Here is a 27,481-nt window from a genome sequence, read left to right as displayed (position 1 = left end):
CTGTTCTCACCAAGCCCTACTAAGATTACAGAGTCATACACAAAATAAATGTTGTCATTATTTAAAAAAAAAAAAAGTGGGATTGAAGGGAAGGGCATCAGTGAGTGAGAACGCTTGTAAGTAAATCTATATATTGATGTTAGAAAATTAGATGTGACATTCACGTTAAAACAATAATCATGTGACAAATTTTTCCTCTACTGCCAAAATTAACCATTAATTCTGGTGATAGTGGTGGTGGTGTTGGTGGTTATGTGCGTGTGCTTGGGTGTATGTGTCTGTGTGAAATAGCTTGTAATCACTTTGATAGAGAAGAAAAAAAGATTCATGCTGGGTGTTTAAAAACCTTTCATAAACAAGAAGAAAATGTAGATTGCAGATAAATGAGAGAAAAATTTGTCCACATTCTTTACGATAACTAGGTGTTTTGGGGTGGCATAGATACAGCCTCACAGAAAGAACACTATAATTTTAATAGTCACAGTCATGTTACCCCTTTCATAGACAGTAAACATAGATACCCTAGTGGTGTAGTGGTTAAGAGCTATAGCTGCTAACCAAAAGGTCAGCAGTTTTAATCCACCAGGCACTCCTTGGAAACCATATGGGGCAGTTCTACTCTGTCCTATAGGGTCGCGATGAGTTGAAATCGACTCACCTGCAGTGGGTTTTGGTTTTACTCTTAAAAATTTCAATAGCCAATAAAAGTAGTTGACATTGAATGTGCACCTACTTTGGGCCAATTGCAGAGCTAGTAGCCTTGTCACTCTCACAGCCATACTTCAAGCTAGTTGTCCTCATTTGACAGAAAATAGTAGAGGGGTTCAGAGGTTAAACACATTTTCAGAATTACCTTTGTTAATCTTTATTTCGGTGTAAGACTAGGGGTATGACCTAGTGACTAACATCAAAAAACTTCCTTACCCTCTCTCTATCCTAGTTATTTCATCTACTATAATAGTATATGACTCAATATTGACACAAGGATTAAATGCGCTTGGCATTTGAAAAGCAGTCCCGTAAAAGTTAGCCATGTTAATCATGGCATCTGTACATGAAGTTGTCTCAATAAAGAGCAATACTATCTTTCAGAGGGTGAAGTCCAAAACTTTGGAATAATTTTTACTCTTCTTTCTTTCTGACACCCCACATCAAGTCCATCAGCAGGTATTATTGAAGCTACCATCATAATATATCTACCTCCGCTACTCCCATCCTGGTGCAAACCACCATCACATTCCTGCTCAATTGTTACAGTATCTTATGTGTTTTAAATCATAATCTCTACCCGTGGTAAAAGAGGATTAGTGTGTGATGTAACACCCTTCTTCAGCTCACATATGTGATTCGGTGTAAAGGGAGTTTCCCTGGGGTGTGACCTGACAACCTTTTATCTTACAAGAGACGAAATGAAAGGGAAGCAAGCAGAGAGTGAGTCAACTCATACCAGCAAGAAAGCAGTGCCGGGAGCAGAGCATGACTTTTGGACCCAGGGTTCCTGTGCAGAGAAGCTTCTAGTCCAGGAGAAGATTGATGACAAGGATCTTCCTCCAGTGTCGACAGAGAAAGCCTTCCTCTGGAGCTGACGCCCTGAATTTTGGGCTTCCAGCTTACTAGACTGTGAGAGAATAAATTTCTCTTTATTGAAGCTATCCACTTGGGGTATTTCTTTTATAGCAGCACTAGATTACTAAGACACTTTCTAAGGTACCTAAGTGGACTGCCTATAGCAATAGTGAGACCTATTTAAGATCATGCAATGAGATTGTGGCACAGTGAGAAAGAAAACCCATGTCTACTAATCCTGAAGCTGATGTTCTTAACCACCATTGTGTTTCAGAATCATAATAGTCTTGCTAAATATTCTTACATTATAGAGTTCTCTGACTTCTTCAGTAAAACATAGGATACCCATGAGATGGAACTCTCTGTCGAAACAGGTAGCTGTAAAGACAACTATGACATACATTTGTCTTGTGGTAGCAGACTTCATTTTTGAAAAGTATCAGAAGTTATTTGCAACAAACTCTTATGACTTAGGTAAGTTGTTTAGCTGAGAAATCTTCCTTTGATCAACTGAGGAGTAATGATTTCTCTTTTCTTACAAGCCTTATGCTTAAGCCATCTCTGAAAGCAGTTTGCCAGAGGAGTCTCAGATACATACTTAACAATGTTAGATTCCAGTAACTAATTATATAGCCAAATTTTAATAGTGAAATTGTTATGTTACCATGTGCTTTTGAAAAAAATCTGCATTTAATTACCACTAAGGAGTCCTGGTGGCCCAGTGGTTAAGAGATACAGCTGCTAACCAAAAGGTCAGCAGTTTGAATCCTCCAGCCACTCCTTGGAAATGCTGTGGGGCAGCTCTAATCTGTCCTATAGAGTCTCTATGAGTCCAAATCGGCCAGACGGCAATCTGTTTGTTTTTTTAAATGATTTTGTATCTAATGAAACGTCACTTCCTACCACATATGGAGCCCTGGTGGAGTAGTAGTTAAGAAGAGTTTGGCTGCTAACCAAAAGTTCAGTGGTTAAAATGCATCAGTCGCTCTTTGGTCTATAGGGTACTGTAGGGTCGCTAAGAGTACAGCATGAACTCAATGGCAATAGGTATGATATACAACTAAAAAAAAAAAAACAGTTTTAAAAAAGCAGACCATAAGTACCAGCACCAAAGAAGTATACATATAATGAAAAGTTCACAGGATGTGAAGAGAGAATATTTGAGCTCAAGGCTGACTTATTTGTTCTATGATCTAATTATTTAAATTTTACAACTCCGCCCATTTTTCTATCTGTAAAATAATAACACTAACTAAATTTCAGTTTTATAGGGTCATTGTGACCACCAAAGGACATTTTAAAATTTCACATAGGTTTAAATGCAATTAATTTTTATTACTGTCAACTTTTACTCAACAGAACAAGAAGCCCATATAATTTTAAACATTGGTATATTGACAGTGTATTGAGAGAGTATTAGCAAGTATTTTCTTTCTAAACTGTATTCTGCACTGTCCTAGATACCAATAGGCAATACAGGTTCTGAGTGCCAACAGCTTACACATGCAGGTCTGTTATACAACTCTGCAATTAGAGAGGAGAATTTTCAATTTGTAACAAAACAAGAAAGGCTTTGATATAAATGCTGCCTTTTATTCTGATAGCATCTGAAATGGTTGAAAGAGCATGGGATTTGGAATTCAAACAATTAAAAAAATCCAAATAGCTCTGACTCAGACTTTGGGCTGATCATTTAACCTCTTTTAACTTTATTCCTCTTCATCTGGAAAATCAGAATAATTGTTGCAAAGTGTGGTGTGATGGATGACTTTTGTGATGACTTTATAGCCATGGTCTTGGAATCCCCACCCAAGTGATTGGGTGCGATTGAGTGGTAGGGTAATTATGGCCCACCAAAGGGTTTGGTCAGTTTTGTCATCCTGCTGGACATCAGCCACCACAGAGGGGGAAAAGAGAAGATCCCACCACTGCCAAGGAAGAACAGCCAGGAGCCAGCACGCCCTTTGGACATGGGGTCCCTGTGCTGAGAAGCTCCTGGAAGCAGGAGACCAACAGAGAGAGTGAGCTGAAACCCTGAAGATGGTAAGAAGCAGTGGCAGAAAAGACCCAGTAGGAGACACCCAGCAACAGGAGACAACCAGTAGCAGGCAACTGCCTGGTGGGCTTCCAGGCTGATGGAGAAAGTTGAGTGCCTTTGGGCATATGTCTAGGACCAGGGAGAGGTTTGCCTTTCAGCACAGCTGGAAAGAGGCTGTTCTTATGGAAGAACTGTATCTTGAATGTTCTTGGGCCTGAATTGTAACTGTTACTTCCCTAATAAACGCCATAATAGTGAGTATTGTCTGTGAGTTCTGTGTGGCTATTGCAATGAATTATTGAACCCAGCAGAGAAGTAGAGACATAGGAGGGGCAGTTGGTGTCAGAATTAGTAAAGATAGTGGAGAGAGGAGGCATGTCTGACTTCCTCAAGGAATCAGGCTTGGGTTGCTAATTTTGATTCTTCTTCCTCCTTGTGAAGACAGAGGAGGTCAGACACCACCTCCATGCCATTCTTGCACAAAGGTTATATGGAAGTTAAATGATATATGTGAGAAAGAGCTATATATATATACACACACACACAAACATACACATTTTTACACATATATGTATGTAACATAAAACAAAAATGTAAATATTATGATAGAAATAAAATCTTCATATTGGGTCATTTATGATCTGAAATTACATTTCTTTTCAGTAACATTTTGATGGCATTTTTTACTTCTGCATTCCTTACTGTGTAGATAATGGGATTTAACATGGGAGTGACAAGAGTATAGAATACAGCTATGGCTTTATCCATGGAGAAGGTGGCTACTGGTCGCATATACATAAAAATACAGGGCACAAAGAACAAGACAACAACAGTGATGTGGGAACCACAGGTAGAGAGGGCCTTTTTCCTCCCTGCAGAGCTCTGAGTCCTCAGGTGATATAGGATGGCAACATAGGATATCGACAACATTGCAAAGGTTATTACACAGATTACCCCACCATTGGCAGCAATCAAGAGACCAACAAGGAAAGTGTCTGTGCAGGCAAGTTGTATCAGTGGAAAGACGTCACACATGAAGTGATCTATAATGTTGGGGCCACAGAATGGGAGCCAGAAAGTGACAAGAATCTGTCCAATAGAATGGAAAAAACCCACTGCCCAAGACACACCCACCAAAAGGCAGCATACATGGTGGTTCATGGTGGTCACATAGTGCAGAGGTCTACAGATGGCCACATAACGGTCATAGGCCATGACCACAAGGAGGGCAATCTCAGAACCACCTAAGAAATGTTCAATAAAGATCTGTGTCATGCAGCCATTGAAGGAGATGGTTTTTGTCTCAGAGAGCAAGTCAGCTAGCATTTTAGGGATTATGGAAGAGGAGTAGCAGGCATCTATCAAAGATAAGAAGGCCAGGAAAAAATACATCGGGGATTTCAATGTCTGACTGTAGATTATGGTGACCACAATGAGCAGGTTTCCTGTAACAGTGACAATGTAGGTGATAAACAACACAACAACTAGAATTCTCTGCATCTGAGGATTCTGTGTAAGTCCTATTAGAATTAAATCAGTCACATTCATCCTGTTTTCTTTCATTTCAGTGCCGATGATGGACACAGATATTGGGATTATCCTGTAAAAACAGCATTATTAAAGCAGGGTGATGAGATTTTGGGTTTGCAAATAAGAACAAAGCATTTTAATAATATAAACTCTTTTCCTTATGCTATACAAGAAGAGAAAAAAACAAGCAATTTCTATTTTACAAAAAGATTAGAACCATTGAAGCTGTCTAATCCAGCTTTTTCTGTTGGTGCTGGAATGCCATCTACAACATATTCTGACAAGTGGCCACTGGACATTTGCCGGAGGATATCCAGGCAGAGGGAGCTCATCACATAATAAACTTAACTCCTTCCTGGCCACCAAGAAATATTATGGAACTCATCTATGTGTGGATGTGGAGCCCTGGTGCCACAACAGTTAAAGCACTCTGCTGCTAACCAAAAGATTGGCAGTTCAAACCTATGAGTCACTCTGTGGGAGAAAAGACCTGGCCATCTGCTCTCATAAAGATTTCAGCCTAGGAAACCCTATGGGGCAGTTCTACTGTGTCATATAGGGTCACTATGAGTAAAAATCAACCGCACAGCACACAACAAAAACAACAGCACATACACATAGAAACACACACACATATAAGTATATATATATGTATATATATACACCTGTATATGAGGGGCCCTGGTGAGGCAGTGGTTAAGAGCTATGGCTTCTAACCAACTCTTAGTTCTTGTTTTACACACTGTTGATATACAGATTAAGACCAAATCACCTCACTCTTCCATTCAAAAACCCTTTAATTAAGCCACAGAGAAGGAAAGCTGTATCTGCCTTCTTCACCTCTTTTATCCCCAGAACTACTTTAATGTTTGACCCAGAGTGGAGGTCAATAAACATTAAGTGTACAAATAAGTTGGAAGACAATTTACTTATTTCTCCTGTGTTCTCTCTTTTCCAAAATAGGAGTGCTCACCATCTTATGAAGAAAAACAATTTAATAAAGTGTTGGAAAGTGAGCAAGATATACTCCTTTCAGCCCTTCAGATATATTCTCACTCTTCTCCTCCATGGCGGGCTTCCACGGTGTTCCTCAACCAGGCCTCCTTCTTCTCTGGTCAAGAGGAAGTACTAGATGAATGTTAGAGGACAGGGTGGGAAGAAAAGAATGTCAGGGTTTATTCTTCTGGGCCCCTCCCATGGTTTATCAGTAACAGGGTATCTTAAACTAGGGTCACAGAACTTGTTGGGTAGGCATCTCCTACTCTCATATTTCCTTTTGTAATCATTTATTCCACTCATTCCCTTAGCCATAATTGTGGTTATGGTTTCCTACTGGTAGCTAGGCCTGGAATGCTTTATCATCATCCCTAATTAATTCCCCTTAAACTTTTTCATACCTCGATAAAGAATCTTCTTTAAAATTTTTTAATCTGCCATTTGAGTATGCTGTTTCTTGTGAAGACTCCAATGGATATAGAAAGTTTGCACTTTTCCTTTGTAAATAATAGAAATAAATGGAAAAATATTTTTCCCTTTATGTAATTTTATGTTATTTAAAAATAATCTCTACTTCTTTTGATGTATAGCTGCTAAAGAAATTTAACTTCTGTGAGGAAAAAACTTTGAAAGACTTTGAAATATAAAAAGATTACTGGCGATCTTCAATGAAAGCTATGTGTTATCTATAGCACTTCCCTTGGGGCTACAAGATTCTGTGAGGCTTATGCCTTTTACTGTCTTTGAGCTATTTTATAACTCTTTGAGTTATAGAAAACTGATAACACAAATAATTTCTGTCCATAAAACTGAAAATGTTGTCTGATGGAGGTTCAAATGATTTCCCTCAATCATTGTGGACAAAGTCAGTCTTGCATCTATTTGTAAATTCATTACACATCCCTGATTGAACAAATGTACTACGCTGGATTCTCCTTTAAATGGATTACAACATATTCCTGGTTCATTCATTAATTAATGTGTTAAATAAAAGCTTTGCCATGTGTTTATTTTAAATTTCTATGAGAGCCATGATGTTATCTTTTTTGGGAATGTATTTGTCTTTGTATATTAGAATTACTTAGAAAGTAAGCTGAAAAACTCACAAAAATCCAGATTCTCTTTCTCTGTGTGTTTTTGCATCCTGAGTTTTTCTGTTTTATTTTATTTTGGAGGGGTAGTTTTAATCACTTATAAAATCTCCTTTTGAGATTTTGAAGTCAAACAGAAACCAGATATAATCTTAAGGAACTTTTGACCAGTCTGCCAAACTCCACATCCACACAAAATTAGACAAAATGAATATTCTTATTAATGAAAATAAAACCTGTAGAGTCTGGGGAGAAGGATTACCTAATGAAATATAGCTTTAAGCTCCATTTAATAAGTAATTTACTAAATATTTATGAATCATCTACTATGTGCCCAACACTCTAGAAAGTTGAAAGATAGCAGTGAACAAACAGGTAAAGTCTCTACACTCTGTAGTCTACATTCTAGTAGGGGGAGACAGAAAATAAGCAAATAAAATAGAAAGTAGATAGTATTTCAGATCATAATATCTGCTATGGGGAAAATTAAGTAGGGTAATGCATATATGGAATCTGGGGGTGGGGTGTTATTTTCTATAAGGTAGTCACAGAAGGCTTCATTGAGAAGGGAACATGTGAACTAGACTAGAAAGAAGTGAAGAAGAATGCGAGGAGATATATAAGGAAAGAACATTCCAGACAAAAAAAAATCAGTAAGTGAAAACACTCTGAGGAGGGAAAGTGGTTGGCATCATTGTCTAAAGGAGGTCAGTGTGGCTGGAGTGGAATGAACAAGGATTGATAAGTGGCAGTTTTTATAGGGCTTTGTAGATCATTTTAAGGGGTATGAATTTATTCTAAGTGAAAAACAAAGTCATTGAAAGGTTTTGCACAGCAAAATGGCATGGTCTGACTGAATCTTAGAATTGATTGTTCTGGCTACTGTGTGGGGAATAGACTATAGAGGGGCAATAGTAGAAGCAGGGAGATGGTTAGTTAGGAGAATATTGTAACCATTCCGCAGAAACGTGATGGTGATTTGCATCAGGATGGGCTTAGTGGAGGTAGATGTATGATGAAGGTAGCTGCAGTAGTATCTGCTGATGGACTTGATGTGGGGTGTCAGAAAGGAAGAAGAATAAAAATTATTCCAAAGTTTTGGACTTCACTCCATGAAAGACATTGTCACCCTTTATTGAGAACCTCACGTACAGATGCCATGATTAACACAGCTAATTTTTGCTTGGGTGCCTTTGAAATGCCAGGCATATTTAATCCTTATATCAATATTGAGTCATACACTATTATTATCCTTATTTAGTAGATGAAATAACTAAGATAAGAAGAGGGTAAGGAAGTTTTCTGATGTTAGTCAGTGGTTTGTAACCCTAGTCTCACAGTGAAATAAAGAGCTAACAAAGGTAATTCTATAAAATGTGTTTAACGCCTGAACTTCTCAACTATTTTCTGTCAAATGTGGACAATTAGCTTGAAGAATGGCTGTGAGAGTGACAAGGCTACTAGCTCTGCAATTGGCCCAAAGTAGGTGCGCAAACAATATCAACTACTTTTATTGAAATTTTTATGAGTAAGCTTTGTTTATTGCCTGTGAAAGTCCATAACATATAACTGTGACTATTAAATTTACAGTGTACTTTCTATGAGGCTGTATCTGTGCCACCCCAAAACAAGTACTTATAAAAACAGATGAGGACACATTTTTCTCTCATTCATCTGCAAGGTTTTTAACCAAGAGCATGAGTCTTTTTATTATTATTATTTATCAAAGTGATTATAAGATATTGCACATACACTTGCACACACGCATACACCCACACAGGCACATCACCACCCCCACCACCAGAATTAGGGGTTAATTTTGGCATTGAGTCGGTAGAGGCAAATTCGCCATATGGTTAGCGTTTTAATGTCAATGTCAAATCTAATTTTCTGACACCTATATATAGATTTACTTACAAGGGTTCTCACTCACTGATGTCCTCCCCTTCAATCCCACTGTTTTCTACCTTATTGCTCAGCATTGCCCACCCCCAAAAGATCTCTACTGTTCATTGCTCTCCGTTCCCTTTTCATATCTCTGTCTTATCCCTACCTCCATTTTTGTGATCTCAGCGTGAGTCCTGGGAAAACGAAGAACTAAAGAAATTAAGCCTACTTTCCCCATAGGAGATATGAAAATGTTTCATAAATTATAAAGTTCTATGTAAAGGTTAAACATTATTATTATATGCAATGATCAAAAACTAATATTAATTGATTACTTCTTATACTCTTATATGCTAGACACTGTGCAAAGCACTTCACATAAATTACCTCATTTAATATTTTTTTAAAAGGACTGTAAAATTTTTTTTTTTATATATACAGTAGGAAGGTTATTCCTTCTATTTTACATATAGGAAAATTGAGAAAAAGAGGGAGTTAGCCTTTTACCTCAGGACATACAGTTAGTGAGGAGCAGATCAGAAGATCTAATTCAAGTATCTGGCCTCAAGTCTTGCTCTTGACCTTGACCCCGTGTTATCTGCCATTTAAAACCTTACGTACATAGTTAGCATGATCCTTCTTTAATATTCATCTATCAACAAAAGCTTTAAGAAGACTCTCACCCTAACTCATGGAGGCATAAAACTGGATTCAAAAAACACTTACGGATTTGAACTATGCCAGTCTCTGTACTTCCCCTGAGAATTTCCCAACTTCCCTCTCAGGAGAATTTAGAACTACTTATACACTTATTTGGGGACGTGGTGGTATAGTGGTTAAGAGCTACAGCTATTAACAAAAAGGTTGGCAATTCAAATACACCAGGCACTTCTTGGAAAGCCTTTGGAGCAGATCCACTCTGTCCTGTAGGGTCTTTATGAGTCAACATCGGCTCGAAGGCAATGGATAAATACTTTCTTTGTTTTGTTTTGTTTTATGTCAGTTAATAACACATTGCTACCCCATCCAAATATTATTTCTATCCCACCTTAAATTTGTTATTTAAAGTTGGTCCCTGGGAGTCGGAATCGACTCAACGGCACTGGGTTTGGTTTTTTTAGGTTTAGGACCCTGGCTGGTACAAATAGTTTTCATTAGACTACTAACCTAAAGGTTGGTGGCTTGAACCCACCCAACAGCTCCATGGAATATAGGCCTAGTGACCTCCTTCTGTAAGGACTACAGCCAAGAAAACCCTATGCAGCAGTTCTACTCTGCAACTCATGGGGTCACCATGAGGTGGAATCAAGACGATGGCAACAGGTTTGATTTTGATTTTTTTGCACTTAGTATTTGGAAGTCATTTTCACATTTAAACTCAAATAACCCCAGAGTATACTTTTCCTAATTCATAGACGGGAAATCTAAGGCTCAGAATGTCTCATCTCACTTGCCCAGTGTGGTATAACTGCTAAGCAGTAGAACTAAAAGCCAGCTTATTGTGTTTGGATTCCATTTTGTTCTCTAATTTAGGAGTTCTCCAAAATAAGAAGTCTCTGAAAAAAGTTGGACCATGTTTCCTATTGAGCAGAGTAATAACCTATTCATATCACATTACAATGAAATTTTTCTGAGAATTTAAGCACACTGAGGCCAGAATATGACCTATAAATAAATAAGTAGATAGATGATAGATAGATGGGTGGGTGGATGGACGGATGGATGGACGGATGGATGGGCTGGTTGATGGGTTGGTCAGTTGGTAGGTAGGTAGACAGATTCTTTTCATTTTGAAAATGAGGAAACTGAGATTAAGAGAAGAAAAAGACCTTAACAAAATTGCACATTTAGATGGTGGTAGATTAAGGATAAGAACTCAGGTTTCCTGAGTCTCAGCCTGTTTATCTTTTCCCTACGTGGGATAGCTGATAGTCTCACTTTTTACAGAGTAATTCAAACAAAAGTTACTGTTTGCCTAATTGATCTATGTAGTTGCTTCAATTACTGTAATGGATTGAATTGTGTCCTCCCAAAATATGTGTCAACTTGGCTAAGCCATGATTTTCAGTCTTGTGTGATTGTCCACCTTTTTGTAATCTGATATGAATTTCCTATGTGTTGTGATGTTAATGAGTTGGGATTAGTGGCAGTTGTGCTAATGAGGCAGGACTCAAATACAAGATTAAGCTTTTCTTAAGCCAATCTCTTTTAAGATATAAAAGAAAGAAGGGGACAGAGAGACAGAGGGACCTCATACCACCAAGAAAGTAGTGCCAGGAGAAGAGCGAGTGTTTGGACCTGGGATCCCTGCTCTGAGTCCAACAGAAGATTGATGATAAAGACCTTTTTACAGAGCTGACAGAGAGAAAGAGCTGACACCTTGATTTGGACTTCTAGCCTAATAGACTGAGAAAATAAACTTCTGTTTGTTAAAGCCATTCGCCTGTGGTATTTCTGTTATAGTAGCACTAGATAACTAAGACAATTACCCATGTTGTTTCCAAGAGAGACCTGCCTTTTGGGAAATGAAGATGTTGAGATATCATAACCGAATATAGCCTTTGAATTTATTCTATAGGATTTATTGTATAAAGACAAATCACAAAATATAAGGATAAATGATTTGGAATTTTTAAGCTTCCATTTTCCACACATATTAAGTCTGTCTCTCCATCTTTTTCCAAGCCAAATAAGTTAAATGGGAATGTGAGAATAATCTCCCCTGTATCTTTCAAGTATGTCTGGTAACCTACAAACACAAGCTATATATTATAGGAAAGATTGGATAATTCAGAAACCAGAATCAAAATACCAAAGGTATTTTGGGGCAAGATGCATGGAAAAATCACTACCAAAAGTCCTGGACAGATAACAACGAATCTGGAAATAACATGTGTCTAAATAGGTTGTCAAAATTTCTATGGAACATCACTACTGTGCACCTCTCATGTTTCTGTTTTTTGAACATAAGTGTGTACAGAAGTTATCCCACACCTGTCAGAGCATTGTGCACTGAGGTGGGGGGAGCACAGATAATGTATGAATAGTTCATAGGTCTTCAGACTGAATAGTACTAAAAGAGTTGTGTCCAAGGAACCACACCTCACGAGCCTCATCCCTACTTGGATGCAATTTAGATGAGAAGATCCTGAACCTTAAGTCAAAACCTGATACTGTAATTGGATGAGGGTTGAGAGAGGGACCTTGGGAAAGGGGACAGTGAGTGTGTTTTGCTTGTGGGGGGGCATGCGCATTGTTGTGGCCAAAGGGGAGATTTTGGCATATTTCCACCACATTATAGCCTGTTATATATGCTCTTTCAGAACATTGACATTTCCTCCTGAAGTGGTAGAGTCCATGCCCTTTCTACTTGAAAATGGAAGGAAATTTATGACTCTCTGGACAAATAGAATATGACAGAAGTGATTCTATGTGACTTCCAAGGTTAGGTAAAAAAACACAATGCATTACTTCCTTGCTCACTCTCTTGACACACATGATTTTAGACCTCTGATTCACCATGTAAAAGTCTCCATGCTTGAAAGACCATGCTTGAGAGGCTATGTAGAGAGACCACATAGAAATAGAGGGAGATGTCCAAACAGTGCCAGTTATTTCAGCCATCACTGTTCAAGACTTTCAAGACCAGGTACCAGATATATGATAAAGAAAACTGTTAGATGACCTCATCCCCAATCACCTCTGATTTTAGCCTCATGAGAAACCATGAACCGTATTCATGACCTAGAGAAACCATCTGGAAATAAAGTGATTGTTGTTGTTTTCAGCAACTAAATATTGGAGCAATTTGTTATACAACTATAGTATCTATCTGAAACAATACAGTAATTAAACACTATAGTATTGGCTCACGGATAGACAAATTGAAGAAAATAGAAATTCAAGAAACAGAACAATGGATCTGTAGATATTTTATATATAAAAATGATGACATTTCAGCATAGTAGGAAATGAAATGGGTATTCAATAAATGGTGCTGGAAAAATCTAGTTATCCTTAACCATATTTCCACTTCAAACACTACCTTAAAATTCAAGCTCTATATGGATTAAAGAGGTAAATGTGAAAAAGTAAAGCCTTAAAACTTTTGAAGTAAATTATCTTTTTAAACTCTGAACAGGGAAGTATTTTCAGAAGTAGTTGCAGTGGATTTTCTTTCCGAATCCACAAATCTAAAAGTCAGCTCCTCCAACCCCTCCAATGATTATGTAAGTTTTTAATTTCGTGCACTGGATTTATTCGTTATTAAAAGTTCTACAGAAGTTTTTATTTCCTTTGCTGAAGAGTAAATGTGACTACATGATTGGGATTTATTCAATATTTGTTCAATAAATGGAGGTATTAATATCTCTAAGTGCCATAAGAAAATCCAATTATAAATTCAGAAAATGATTAAGGGGGGAAAACACACACACACACACACACACACACACACACACTAATTTTAATGCCTTAGTATGTATGTTATGGGTACACTTACCAAGAGGGAAACATCTAAGGTCAGAGCCTTAAACAAATGATCTTTGTAATACAGAATTGTTGTTGTTATTGGGTGTCATCAAGTTGATTTTCGAGTCATGGTGACTCACGTGACTGTACCACTGCTCCATTGAATTTTCTTGGCTATAATTTTTATGAAAGCAGATCCCCAGGTCTTTTCCTGAGAAGCCACTTGGTGGATTCACAACGTCAAATTTCGGTTAGCAGCCAAGCACTTATCCATTGCACCAAACTGCTACAGAACAATTGTAAACAGAGAGACACCTGTGATTTATCACCTAAGTCAACAAGAATGTATAGTTCATTTTACTGAGAATCAGAAAGGCATTCATTACATAAACAAAATAATCTGTTTCAAAAATATTGAATATTTACAGTGTGTTTTAATTACCTAATGCTGCTGGTGACATAGTGGTTAAGAGCTATGACTGCTAACTAAAAGTTTGGTCATTCGAATTCACCAGGCATTCCTTGGAAACCCTATGGGCAGCTTTACTCTGTCCTATAGGGTGACTACAAGTCAGAATTGACTCAAAGACAGTGGGTTTGGTATTATTTTTATTTGCTATGACACAAATACCAAAACTAGGTAGCCTTAAATTTAAAATAAAAGAAATTTATTTTCTCATTTTTCTGGAAGCTAAAAGTCCAAATAAAGTACTGGCTGTGTGAATTCCTTGCTTTGAATAGCCCTGGGCATTCCTTGGTACCTTGACATTCTTTGGCTTTTAAACAATCCTCACATGGTTTGTGTGCCTGTGTATATTCTGGTCTTTTAATAACTCAGACAAAAAAAGGCTTAAGATCCACCCTACACTGGTATAGCCTCATTAACATAACAAAATGAAACTGCTATTTCTAAACGGGATCATATATGCAAGTACAGGGGTTAGAATTTCAGTACTTATTTTGGAGATGGCCCAATTCAATCCATAACATTGCGTTAAAAAGAAAAAAAAAGTATACTCAAAGTGTTTAATGTAGGCAGATCCTGAAGCTCTGCTCTGTGATATGTTGTTGTTGTTAGGTGCCATTGAGTAGGTTCCAACTCATAGTGACCCTGTATACAACAGAAGTAAACATTGCCCAGTCCTTAACCATCCCCACAATTGTTGCTATGTTTGAGCTCATTGTTGCAGCCACTGTATCAATCCATTTCATCTACTGTCTTCCTCTTTTTCATTGACCTTCTATCTTACCAAGCACAATGTTCTTCTCTAGGGACTGGTCCCTCCTGGAAAACATGTCCAAAGTACAGGAAGCAAAGTCTTGCCATCCTCCCTTCCAGAGAACTCTGCCTGTTCTTCTTCCAAGACAGACTTGTTCATTCTTCTGGCAGTTCATAGTACTTTCAAATTTTTTCAGCAACACCGTAATTCAAAGACATCAATTCTTCCTCAGTCTTCCTTATTCGTTGCCTACCTTTTGCATGCATATGAGGTGATTGAAAATATCATGGCTTCAACCAGGCACTCATTAGTTTGCAAAGTGACATCTTTACTTTCAACACTTTAAAGAGATTTTTGCAGCAGATTTTTCCAATGCAATACTTCATTTTATTTCTTGACTGCTGCTTCCAAAGGGCTTGATTTTGAATCCAAGCAAAATGAAATCCTTGACAACTTCAGTCTTACTTCCGTTTATCATGATGTTTCTTATTGGTCCAGTTGTGAGAATTTTTGTTTTCTATACGTAGAGATGCAATCCATACTGAAGGGTGTAGTCTTTGATTTTCATCAGTAAGTGCTTCAAGTCCTCTTTGCTGTCAGCAAAACCAAACCAAGAACCAAACCCATTGCCATCGAGTAGACTCCAACTCATAGCAACCTTATACACAGAGAACTACTGCCCCACAGAGTTTTCAAGGAGTGCCTGGTAGATTCAAACTGCTGACCTGTTGGTTAGCAGCTGTAGCACTTAACCACTACGCCACCAGGGTTTCAGCAAGCAAGGCTATACCATCTGCATATCTCAGATTATTGATGAATCTTCCATTTATCCAGATACCACGTTCTTCTTCATATAGTCCAGTTTCTCAGATTATTTGCTCAGCGTACAGATGACGTAAGTATGATGAAAGGACACAACCCTGATGCACACCTTTCCTGATTTTAAACCATACCGTATCCCCTTGTTCTGTTCAAACAGCTGCCTCTGGGTCTGTTTACAGGTTCCAAAAGAGCACAATTAAGTATTCTGCAATTCCCATTCTTTGCGATGTTTTCCATAATTTGTTAGGATCCACACAAATGCCTTTCAATAGTCAATAAAATACTGGTTAACAACCTTCTGGAGTTCTTTGTTTTAGTCAAAATCCATCTGACATCAGCGATGATATCCCTCATTTTGTGTCCTCTTCTGAATTCACCTTGAACTTCCGGCAGTTCCCTGTGGATGTACTACTGCAAATGTTTTTGAATTATCTGTGATATGAATGACTTTAAGCATGTATTTCAACTATTGGAGAAGGTCGATTAACTAGATATACTAAATGGGGTTGAACTACTTTTCTGTTCAAAAATGAGTCACAATTCACAAAATCGACCGTACATACTTGACTATCCTTGCTTCATCACCGTGCAAAGTTAACAAAGTTCATTTCTTATGAATTTATCCTCATCTATGAACATATGCCATGTAAATTTAATTAATTTGACAAAGTCACTTATTTTTTTGTTAGATTAACTTTTTTAAAAATCTTAATTTTTTTTTAAATTAACTTTTATTGAGCTTCAAGTGAACGTTTACAAATCAAGTCAGACCATCACATATAAGTTTATATACACCTTACTCCGTTCTCCCACTTGCTCTCCCCCTGATGAGTCAGACCTTCCAGTCTCTCCTTTCCTGACAATTTTTCCAGCTTCCAACTCTCTCTATCCTCCCACCGCCCCTCCAGACAGGAGATGCCAACACCGTCTCAAGTGTCCACCTGATATCATTAGCTCACTCTTCTTCAGCATCTCTCTACCACCCACTGTCCAGTCCCTTTCATGACTGCTGAGTTGTCTTCGGGAATGGTTCCTGTACTGATACAACTGAAGGTTTGGGGACCATAACCGCCGGGATTCCTCTAGTCTCAGTCAGACCATTAAGTACGGTGTTTTTGTGAGAATTTGGGGTCTGCATCCCACTGATCTCCTGCTCCCTCAGGGGTTCTCTGATGTGTTCCCTGCCAGGGCAGTCGTCGGTTGTAGCAGGGCATCATCCAGTTCTTTTGGTCTCAGAATGATGTAAGTCTCTAGTTCATGTGGCCCTTTCTGTCTCTTGGGCTCTTAGTTATCGTGTGACCTTGGTGTTCTTCATTCTCCTTTGATCCAGGTGGGTTGAGACCAATTGATGCATCTTAGATGGCCGATTATTAGCATTTAAGATCCCAGACACCACATTTCAAAGTGGAATGCACAATCTTTTCATAATAGAATTATTTTGCCAATTGACTTAGAAGTCCCCTTAAGCCGTAGTCCCCAAACCCCCGCCCTTGCTCCGCTGACCTTTGAAATATTCAGTTTATTCCGGAAACTTCTTTGCTTTTGGTCCAGTCCAGTCTAGTTGAGCTGACCTTCCATGTATTGAGTATTGTCCTTCCCTTCACCTAAAGCAGTTCTTATCTACTAATTAATCAGTAAAAAACCCTCTCCCACCCTCCCTCCCTCCCCCCCTCGTAACCATGAAAGTATGTGTTCTTCTCAGTTTATACTATTTCTCAAGATCTTATAATAGTGGTCTTACACAATAGTTGTCCTTTTGCCTCTGACTCATTTCGCTCAGCATAATGCCTTCCAGGTTCCTCAATGTTATGAAATGTTTCACAGATTCGTCACTGTTCTTTATCGATGGGTAGTATTCCATTGTGTGAATATACCACAATTTATTTACCCATTCATCAGTTGATGGACACCTTGGTTGCTTCCAGCTTTTTGCTATTGTAAACAGAGCTGCAATAAACATGGGTGTGCATATATCTGTTTGTGTGAAGGCTCTTATTTCTCTAGGGTATATTCCGAGGAGTGGAATTTCTGGGTTGTATGGTAGTTCTATTTCTAACTGTTTAAGATAATGCCAGATAGATTTCCAAAGTGGTTGTACCATTTTACATACCCACCAGCAGTGTATAAGAGTTCCAATCTCTCCGCAGCCTCTCCAACATTTATTATTTTGTTTTTTTTGCATTAATGCCAGCCTCATTGGAGTGAGATGGAATCTCATCGTGGTTTTAATTTGCATTTCTCTAATGGCTAATGATCGAGAGCATTTTCTCATGTATCTGCTAGCTGCCTGAATATCTTTTTTAGTGTAGTGTGTGTTCATATCCTTTGCCCACTTCTTGATTGGGTTGTTTGTCTTTTTGTGGTTGAGTTTCGGCAGAATCATATAGATTTTAGAGATCAGGCACTGGTCGGAGAGGTCATAGCTGAAAAGTCTTTCCCCGTCTGTAGGTGTTCTTTTTACTCTTTTGGTGAAGTCTTTAGATGAGCATAGGTGTTTGATTTTTAGGAGCTCCCAGTTATCTGGTTTCTCTTCGTCATTGTTGGTAATGTTTTGTATTCTGTTTATGCCTTGTATTAGGGTCCCTAAGGTTGTCCCTGTTTTTTCTTCCATGATCTTTATCGTTTTAGTCTTTACGTTTAGGTCTTTGATCCACTTGTAGTTTTTGTGCATTGTGTGAGGTATGGGTCCTGTTTCATTTTTTTGCTAATGGATTTCCAGTTATGCCAGCACCATTTGTTAAAAAGACTATCTTTTCCCCAATTAACTGACACTGGGCCTTTGTCAAATATCAGCTGCTCATATGGGGATGGATTTATATCTGGGTTCTCAATTCTGTTCCATTGGTCTACGTGTCTGTCGTTGTACCAGTGCCAGACTGTTTTGACTACTGTGGCTGTATAGTATGTTCTGAAATCAGGTAGAATGAGGCCTCCCACTTTCTTCTTCTTTTTCAGTAATGCTTACTTATCCGAGGCTTCTTTCCCTTCCATATGAAGTTGGTGATTTGTTTCTCCATCACATTAAAAAATGTCATTGGAATTTGGATCGGAAGTGCATTGTATGTATAGATGGCTTTTGGTAGAATAGACATTTTTACTATGTTAAGTCTTCCTATCCATGAGCAAGGTATGTTTTTCCACTTAAGTATGTCCTCTTTAATTTCCTGTAGTAGTGCTTTGTAGTTTTCTTTGTATAGGTCTTTTACATCTTTGGTAAGATTTATTCCTAAGTATTTTATCTTCTTGGGGGCTACTGTGAATGGTATTGATTTGGTGATTTCCTCTTCGATATTCTTTTTGTTGATGTAGAGGAATCCAAGTGATTTTTGTATGTTTATTTTATAACCTGAGACTCTGTCAAACTCTTCTAATAGTTTCAGTAGTTTTTTGGAGGATTCCTTAGGGTTTTCTGTGTATAACATCATGTCATCTACAAAGAGAGATCATTTTACTTCTTCCTTGCCAATCCATTTGCCCTTTATTTCTTTCTTTAGCCTAATTGCTCTGGCTAGGACCTCTAGCACAATGTTGAATAAGAGCGGTGATAAAGGGCATCCTTGTCTGGTTTCCGTTCTCAAGGGAAATGCTTTCAGGCTCTCTCCATTTAGAGTGATGTTGGCTGTTGGCTTTGTATAGAAACCCTTTATTACGTTGAGGAATTTTCCTTCAATTCCTATTTTGGTGAGAATTTTTATCATTAATGAGTGTTGGACTTTGTCAAATGCCTTTTCTGCATCGATTGATAAGATCATGTGGTTTTTGTCTTGTTTTATTTATATGGTGGATTGCATTAATGGTTTTTCTGATATTAAACCAGCCTTGCATACCTGGTATAAATCCCACTTGATCATGGTGAATTATTTTTTTGATGTGTTGTTGGATTCTATTGGCTAGAATTTTGTTGAGGATTTTTGCATCTATGTTCATGAGGGATATAGGTCTATAATTTTCATTTTTTGTAATGTCTTTACCTGGTTTTGGTATCAGGGAGATGGTGGCTTCATAGAATGAGTTGGGTAGTATTCTGTCATTTTCTATGCTTTGGAATACCTTCAGAAGTAGTGGTGTTAACTCTTCTCTGAAAGTTTGGTAGAACTCTGTAGTATGGCCATCCGGGCCAGGGCTTTTTTTTGTTGGGAGTTTTTTGATTACCGTTTCAATCTCTTTTTTTGTTATGGGTCTATTTAGTTGTTCTACTTCTGAATGTGTTAGTTTAGGTAGGTAGTGTTTTTCCAGGAATTCATACATTTCTTCTAGGTTTTCAAATTTGTTAGAATACAATTTTTTGTAATAATCTGTTACAATTCTTTTAATTTCAGTTGGGTCTGTTGTGATGTGGTCCTTCTCGTTTCTTATTTGTTTCTTTTCCTGTATTTCTTTAGCCAGTCTAACCAATGGTTTATCAATTTTGTTAATTTTTTCGAAGAACCAGCTTTTGACTTTGTTAATTCTTTCAATTGTTTTTCTGTTCTCTAATTCATTTAGTTCAGCTCTAATTTTTATTATTTGTTTTGTTCTGGTGCCTGATGGGTTCTTTTGTTGCTCATTTTCTATTTGTTCAAGTTGTAGGGACAGTTCTCTGATTTTGGCTCTTTCTTCTTTTTGTATGTGTGCATTTATCGATATAAATTGGACTCTGAGCACTGCTTTTGCTGTGTCCCAGAGGTTTTGATAAGAAGTATTTTCATTCTTGTTGCATTCTATGAATTTCCTTATTCCCTCCTTAATGTCTTCTGTAACCCAGTCTTTTTTCAGGAGGGTATTCTTCAGTTTCCAAGTATTTGATTTCTTTTCCGTAGTTTTTCTGTTATTGATTTCCACTTTTATGGCCTTGTGGTCTGAGAAGATGCTTTGTAATATTTCGATGTTTTGGATTCTGCAAAGGTTTGTTTTATGACCTAATATGTGGTCTATTCTAGAGAATGTTCCATGTGCGCTAGAAAAAAAAGTATACTTTGCAGCAGTTTGGTGGAGAGTTCTGTATAAGGCAATGAGGTCAAGTTGGTTGATTGCTTAAATTAGGTCTTCCGTGTCTCTATCGAGCTTCTTACTGGATGTCCTGTCCTTCTCCGAAAGTGGTGTGTTGAAGTCTCCTACTATAATTGTGGAGGTGTCTATCTCACTTTTCAGTTCTGCTGAAATTTGATTTATGTATCTTGCAGCCCTGTCATTGGGTGCATAAATATTTAATATGGTTATATCTTCCTGGTCAATTGTCCCTTTTATCATTATGTAGTGTCCTTCTTTATCCTTTGTGGTGGATTTAACTTTAAAGTCCATTTTGTCAGAAATTAATGTTGCTACTCTTCTATTTGCTTATTGTTTGCTTGATATATTTTTTTTCCATCCTTTGAGTTTTAGTTTGTTTGTGTCTCTAAGTCTAAGGTGTGTCTCTTGTAGGCAGCATATAGACGGATCGTGTTTCTTTATGCAGTCTGAGACTCTCTGTCTCTTTATTGGTGCATTTAGTCCTTTTACATTCAGCGTAATTATAGATAATTTTTTTTTAAGTGTTTAGTGTTGTCATTTTGATGCCTTTTTATGTGTGTTGTTGACGATGTCATTTTTCCACTTACTGTTTTGTGCTGAGACGTTTTTCTTCGTAAATTGTGAGATCCTCATTTTCATAGTATTTGACTTCATGTTTGTTAAGTCGTTACGTTTTTCTTGATTTTTATTTTGAGTTATGGATTTGTTATACCTCTTTGTGGTTACCTTAATATTTACCCCTATTTTTCTAAGTAAAAACCTAACTTGTATTGTCCTATATCACCTTGCATCCCTCTCCATATGGCAGTTCTATGCCACCTGTATTTAGTCCCTCTTTTTGATTATTGTGATCTTTTACATATTGACTTCAATGATTCCCTGTTTTGAGCATTTTTTTTTAGTTAATCTGAATTTGTTTTTGCGATTTCTCTATTTGAGTTGATATCAGGATGTTCTGTGCTGTGACCTTGTGTTGTGCTGGTATCTGATGTTATTGGTTTCCTGACCAAACCATTTCCTTTAGTATTTCTTGTAGCTTTGGTTTTTGCAAATTCTCTAAGCTTGTGTTTATCTGTAAATATCTTAATTTCACCTTCATATTTCAGAGAGAGTTTTGCTGGATATATGATCCTTGACTGGCAGTTTTTCTCCTTCAGTGCTCTGTATATGTCATCCCATTGCCTTCTTGCCTGCATGATTTCTGCTGAGTAGTCTGAACTTATTGATTCTCCCTTGTAGGAGACCTTTCTTTTATCCCTGGCTGCTTTTAAAATTTTCTCTTTATCTTTGGTTTTGGCAAGTTTGATGATAATATGTCTTGGTGTTTTTCTTTTTGGATCAATCTTAAATGGGGTTCGATGAGCATCTTGGATAGATATCCTTTCGTCTTTCATGATGCCAGGGAAGTTTTCTGTCATCAGATCTTCAACTGTTCTCTCTGTGTTTTCTGTCCTCCTTCCCTGTTCTGGGACTCCAATCACATGCAAGTTATCCTTCTTGATAGAGTCCCACGTGATTCTTAGGGTTTATTCATTTTTTAAAAATCTTAATTTTTAATTTTAAAATCTCACTGTCTAGGACCAAAAGAAATGTTTGATTAGGTCACATTTTTATGTTTCAGAAAGGCACCATGCTTCACAAATAAGAATTTGAAATAAAACCAAATATTGCTGTCCACAAAGGAATATTAACACAGTATGAGTCAATATATAGGGGGTTAAACCTATGAAATTTTCTTTGTCTCTAAGGGCTATAACAAATTCTACTCATATAAAGAATAATTTATGTATAAGTCTAAAAATAAACAGTCTAAAGAATCCAACAAAAATGATTAAAAAAAAAAAAAGATTGGGATCACTGATAGTGAAAGCATTCCTTGACTCTGTGAAATAATGAATATCTTGTTCTGAGTGAGGTCTACAGCCCTCTTTCAACTAAGGTTATTTTTTTACTCCAAAGTTTCCCCACAGCATTTTTCATTTCTGAGTGTCTCAGGTTACAGTTAGATTAAATGGTTCAACATAGGATTATGAAAGCTAAAGCCACAGTCATGAATATATTAGTGGGAAGGGAGATGTGGGCCTTGCATACAGGAAGGTACAGAAAATAAAGAATAAAAAGACCACAGTTATATGAGATGCACAGGTGTTTCCCTTCCAAACAATTAGTTTTCAAGGAGTGTAAGATGGCCCCATAGAAGACGAGTAGGATGAAGATTATCACAGTGAAAATTGCCTCTCCATTGGCTATCACAGAAAGTCTAATAAGGTAGGTGTTCATGCAAGGAAGTTTCAGTAAGGAATACACATCACACACAAAGCTGTCAGTGACTTTGGGGCCACAGAAAGGGGGCTGATAAATAAAGAGACTTGAACCAAAGAATGTAGAAAGCCTCCAATCCAGGCTATCATCAGCATGAGAACACATATCCACCAAATAATGGAGAGGTTTATAGATGGCCACATATTAGTCATATGCCATCACCACCAGAAGAATAACTTCAGCACTAGTAAATAAATGATCTGTAAAGACTTGTGCCATGTAAGCGTGGAGGAAAATGAACTTTTTTTCTAGTAGAGCATGTCTATGATCATTTTGGGAGCAATAGAAGTAGAATACACAGTCTATGTAAATGATAAATAGGCAAGAAAAAAAACACATGGGGAAACCCAGGGATTGGCTGGCTATGATTGTCACCATGATGAGCAGATTGACCACTACCTTCACAATGTAGATGGGTAAGAATGTGACAAATGAAACTTTCTCCCCCTTCAGGATATTGAGTGAGTACAGGGAGGACAAACTCAGTCACAGTGTTTCCATTCTTCATGTTTTCTTTTGAAGATGTTGAACTCAGTGTCAGAGCCTGCAAACCAAAGGGCCAATAATAAATTTGAGAAGAACAGAAACTGTAGGCCAAGAATTTGATGCCCTACTCAACAATGTTTCCTTCATAGAGCCTTGCACACAAGCGTTCTTTAGAAAATGGGTCCTTGGAATCGTCTCCCACATAATTTTCCTATGTTTTTTGCTTCACTCTCCATGATGAGACTTTGGTATTAAAGCTGAGTTCTATATGTGAGTGGCTACTTCTGTGACACGATCTGCTGACAATAAGAAGGCTTTCTCCAGAATGTCCTTCAAAATACTGAATTTAACATTATATATCGTTTATTTCATTTTATGAGCTCTATATTATAACCAGAAACCAACCTACATTATGCAGATTACACAACCTTGCTTGCTGAAAGCGAAGAGGACTTGAAGAACTTACTGATGAAGATCAAAGGCCACAGCCTTCAGTATGGATTACCCACACAAACAAACAAACCCACTGCCTTAAAGTCGATTCTGACTCATAGCCACCCTATAGGACAGGGTAGAACTGCCCGATAGAGTTTCCAAGGAGCACCCGGCAGATTCGAACCGCCGACCTCTTGGTTAGCAGCCATCGCACTTAACCACTACGGCACCGGGGTTTCCGTATGGATTACCCCTCAACAGAAAGAAAACAAAAATCCTCACATATGGACCAATAAGTAACATCATGATAAATGGAGAAAAGATTGAAGTTGTGAATAATTTCCAGGGTTGCATCCATTTGTTGATACATCTCAACTGGTATTCCATCAATTCCTGGAGGCTTGTTTTTCACCAATGCCTTCAGCACAACTTAGCTTTCTTCCTTCAGTACCATCAGTTCTTGTTTATACGCTATCTGCTGAAATGGTTGAACTTCACCAATTCTTTTAGTACAATGACTGTTTTCCTTCCATCTTCTTTTTTCAGTAGTTTATTTTGTTTTGTTGTTGTTGATAATATACACAGCAGAATATACACTGATTCAACATTTTTTACATGTACAATTCAGTTACATTTGTTATATTCTTTGTGTTGTGCAACCATTCTTCTCCTCTTTTTGTGAGTTTTTCCTCCACAATTGTCACAAACTCATTGCTCCTAACCTAGGCTGTAATCTTTACAGAAGCGGTTTGAGACAGGTCTTTCCCCTGCAGAGCCAGTGGATGGGCTCCAACCACCAACCTACCGATTAGCAGCCTAGTGCTTAAATGTTGCAGCACCAGGACTCCTTATTTAGTAAAATAAAAAAAGAAAAAGAAAAAAAAAACCTATTGCCATGGAGTCAATTCGAAATCATAGTGGCCCTATAGGAGAGAGTAGAACTGCCCTATAGGGTTTCCAAGGCTATAATCTTTACGGAAGCAGACTGCCACATCTTTCTCCTGTCCATCCATCTTCTTTAGATGCTGCCAGCATTGTTTAATATTTTTCCCATAGATTTCTTCAATATTGCAAATCAAGGCTTAATTTTTTTTTTTTCAGCTTGGGAAATGCTAAGCATGTTCTTCCTTTTTGGTTTTCTATTTGCAGGTTTTTACACATTTCATCATAATACTTTGCCTTCTCAATCCATCCTTTGAACTCTTCTGTTCAGCTCTTTTTCTTCATAATTTGTCCCATATACATTAGGTATTCTGACTTCAAGAGGAAATTTCAGGGCCTCTTCTGACATACATTTTCGTGTTTTCTTCCTTTACCATTTTTTAGTGACCTTTTGCTTTCTTCATGTATGATGTCCTTGATGTCATTCCACAACTCATCTAGTCTTTGGTCGTTAGTGTTCAGTGCATCAAATCTAGTGTTGAGAAATAGTCTCTAAATTCAGGTGGGATATACTCAAGGTTGTACTTTGGCTCTCATGGGCTTGTTTCAATTTTCTTCTGCTTCAATTTGAATTTACACATGACTGATTGATGGTCTGTTCCTCAGTCAGCCACTGTCCTTGTTCTGACTGATGATATTGAGCTTCTTCATTGTCTCACTCCACAGATGTAGCCAATTTGATTCCTGTGTATTCCATCTGGTAAAGTCCACCTGTATAGTCACCGTTTATGTTGTTTAAAAAAAGGTGTTTCCAATGAATAAGCCATTGGTCTTACAGAATTCTATCTTGCAATCTCTAACATCATTTCTATGACCAAGACCATATTTTCCAATTACTGTTTGCTCTTTCTTGTTTCCAACTTTTGCATCCCAATCACCAAAAGTTATCAATGCATCTTGATTACATGTTTGATCAATTTCAGACTGCAGAAGTCTGAATCTTCAATTTCTTGATCTTTGGCATTAGTGGTTTGTGTGTAAATGTGAATAATAGTTGTATTAGCTAGTCTTCCTTTTAGGTGTATCACTATTACCCTATCACTGACAACATTGTACTTCAGGATAGATAGATCTTGAAATGTTCTTTTTGACAGTGAATGTGATGCCATTTCCCTTCAACTTGTCATTCTGGGCATAGTAGACCATATGATTGTCTGATTCAAAATGGCCAACACCAGTCCATTTCAGCTCACCAATGCCTAGGATATCAATCTTCAAATGTTCCATTTCATTTTTGAGAATTTCCAGTTTTCCTCGATTCATTCTTCATACATTCCATGTTCTCATTACTAAGGGATGCTTGCAGCTGTTTCTTCTCATTTTGAGTTGTGCCACATCAGCAGATGAAGGTCCTGAAAACTTGACTCCATGTATGTCATTAAAGTCAGCTGTACTTGGAGGAGACAGCTCTTCCCCAGTTGTATGTTAAGAGCCTTCCAACCTGAGGATCTCATCATCCAGCACTACTTCAGACAATGTTCCATTGCTATTCATAAGGTTTTCACTGGTCGATTTTTTTTTTTTTTTGGAAGTAGATTGCCAGGTTCTTCCTCCTAGTCTGTCTTAGTCTGGAAGCTCTGCTGAAACTTGTCAGCCATGGGTGACCTTGCTGGTATTTGAAATACTGATGGCATATTTTTCACCATCACAGCAACACGTGAGCCATGACAGTACAACAAGCTGACAGACAAGTGGTTGTTATTATTATTATATTAGACCCAGTCAATCATGAAAGAGGCAGTGATTTGTCTTCAAGGAACAGATAATGTTCTCTTTTTAGCATTGCTGTATGTAGATTTGCAAGAAACTTTTTATTCATTGCCATGAAGTCTCACCAAAGATTATCTATGACCAAGAAATACATTTCACAGCAAAGCAATCTACTAATATGTGTGAACTTTACTGGTCTTACTAATGCTCCCATTACCCATGAGACATGATAAAATTATGGATTTGGTTCTGAATACTCTATGATAGTGCTGCCTGGAAAACAAAAGACAACAAAAATAGCATTGGTATGTTATCCTACAGAATGTGGTATATACTGAAACCAAGACCATCTCTCCTGTAGCCAGAATAAAAAGCTTGTGAACAAAACAGAGAGGTCAGAGTGGCTCTTGTCACTATTATGTCTAATATTCATAATAAAGCACTTAAAGTATTTCTGCTTTGTGTATTCAAAATTTTGAGCTGGCTATGGAAGCCCTAGTTGATAAGAAAGAAATGTGTCTGCCAATGAACACAGCTGTTCTTCCATTACATTTAAATGGAATTAGTCCCATTTTTATTTGGGGATTTTATGCTGATGAAAAAGGCAGAAAGAATAGATTACTGTGCTGATGTCATGTTTAGCTATAAAAATAAAATATTCAGTAGATTTAAATCAGATATTAAAAATTCAAAATTTTGAAATCTTTAGAAGACAATATAGAATGTTTTCATGTCCTTGTAATAGAGGATGGAGCCCTCGTGGTACAATAGTTAAGAGTTTGCCAACAAACCAAAAGGTTGGCAGTTCAAATCTACCAGTTACTCCTTGGAAACCATATGGGGGCAGTTCTACTTTGTCCTATAGGGTTGCTATGAGTCCGAATCTACTCAACCCCAACAAGTTTTGGTTTTATATTAGAGGACATCTTAAGTAAGACATAGAAGTGTTAACCCAATACATAAAGACTGAGAAATTT

At 37.6% G+C, this 27,481-nt stretch overlaps 1 protein-coding gene across 1 annotated transcript; it reads right to left on the bottom strand.

Annotated features, from left to right (window-relative positions):
• Positions 1-4,234: 4,234 nt before the first annotated feature.
• On the bottom strand, positions 4,235-5,167 carry LOC135232127 (olfactory receptor 4C3D-like). The gene has a single exon (XM_064289429.1). It carries the CDS (start codon positions 5,165-5,167, stop codon positions 4,235-4,237), a length of 933 nt encoding a protein of 310 aa, XP_064145499.1.
• Between the last annotated feature and the right edge of the window lie 22,314 nt (positions 5,168-27,481).

The sequence above is a fragment of the Loxodonta africana genome, chromosome 7 (genome assembly GCF_030014295.1).
Source record: "Loxodonta africana isolate mLoxAfr1 chromosome 7, mLoxAfr1.hap2, whole genome shotgun sequence".
NCBI lineage: Eukaryota > Metazoa > Chordata > Mammalia > Proboscidea > Elephantidae > Loxodonta > Loxodonta africana.
The sequence above is the reverse complement of the archived record's forward strand: the minus strand, read 5'-3'. Positions and strand labels throughout refer to the sequence as shown.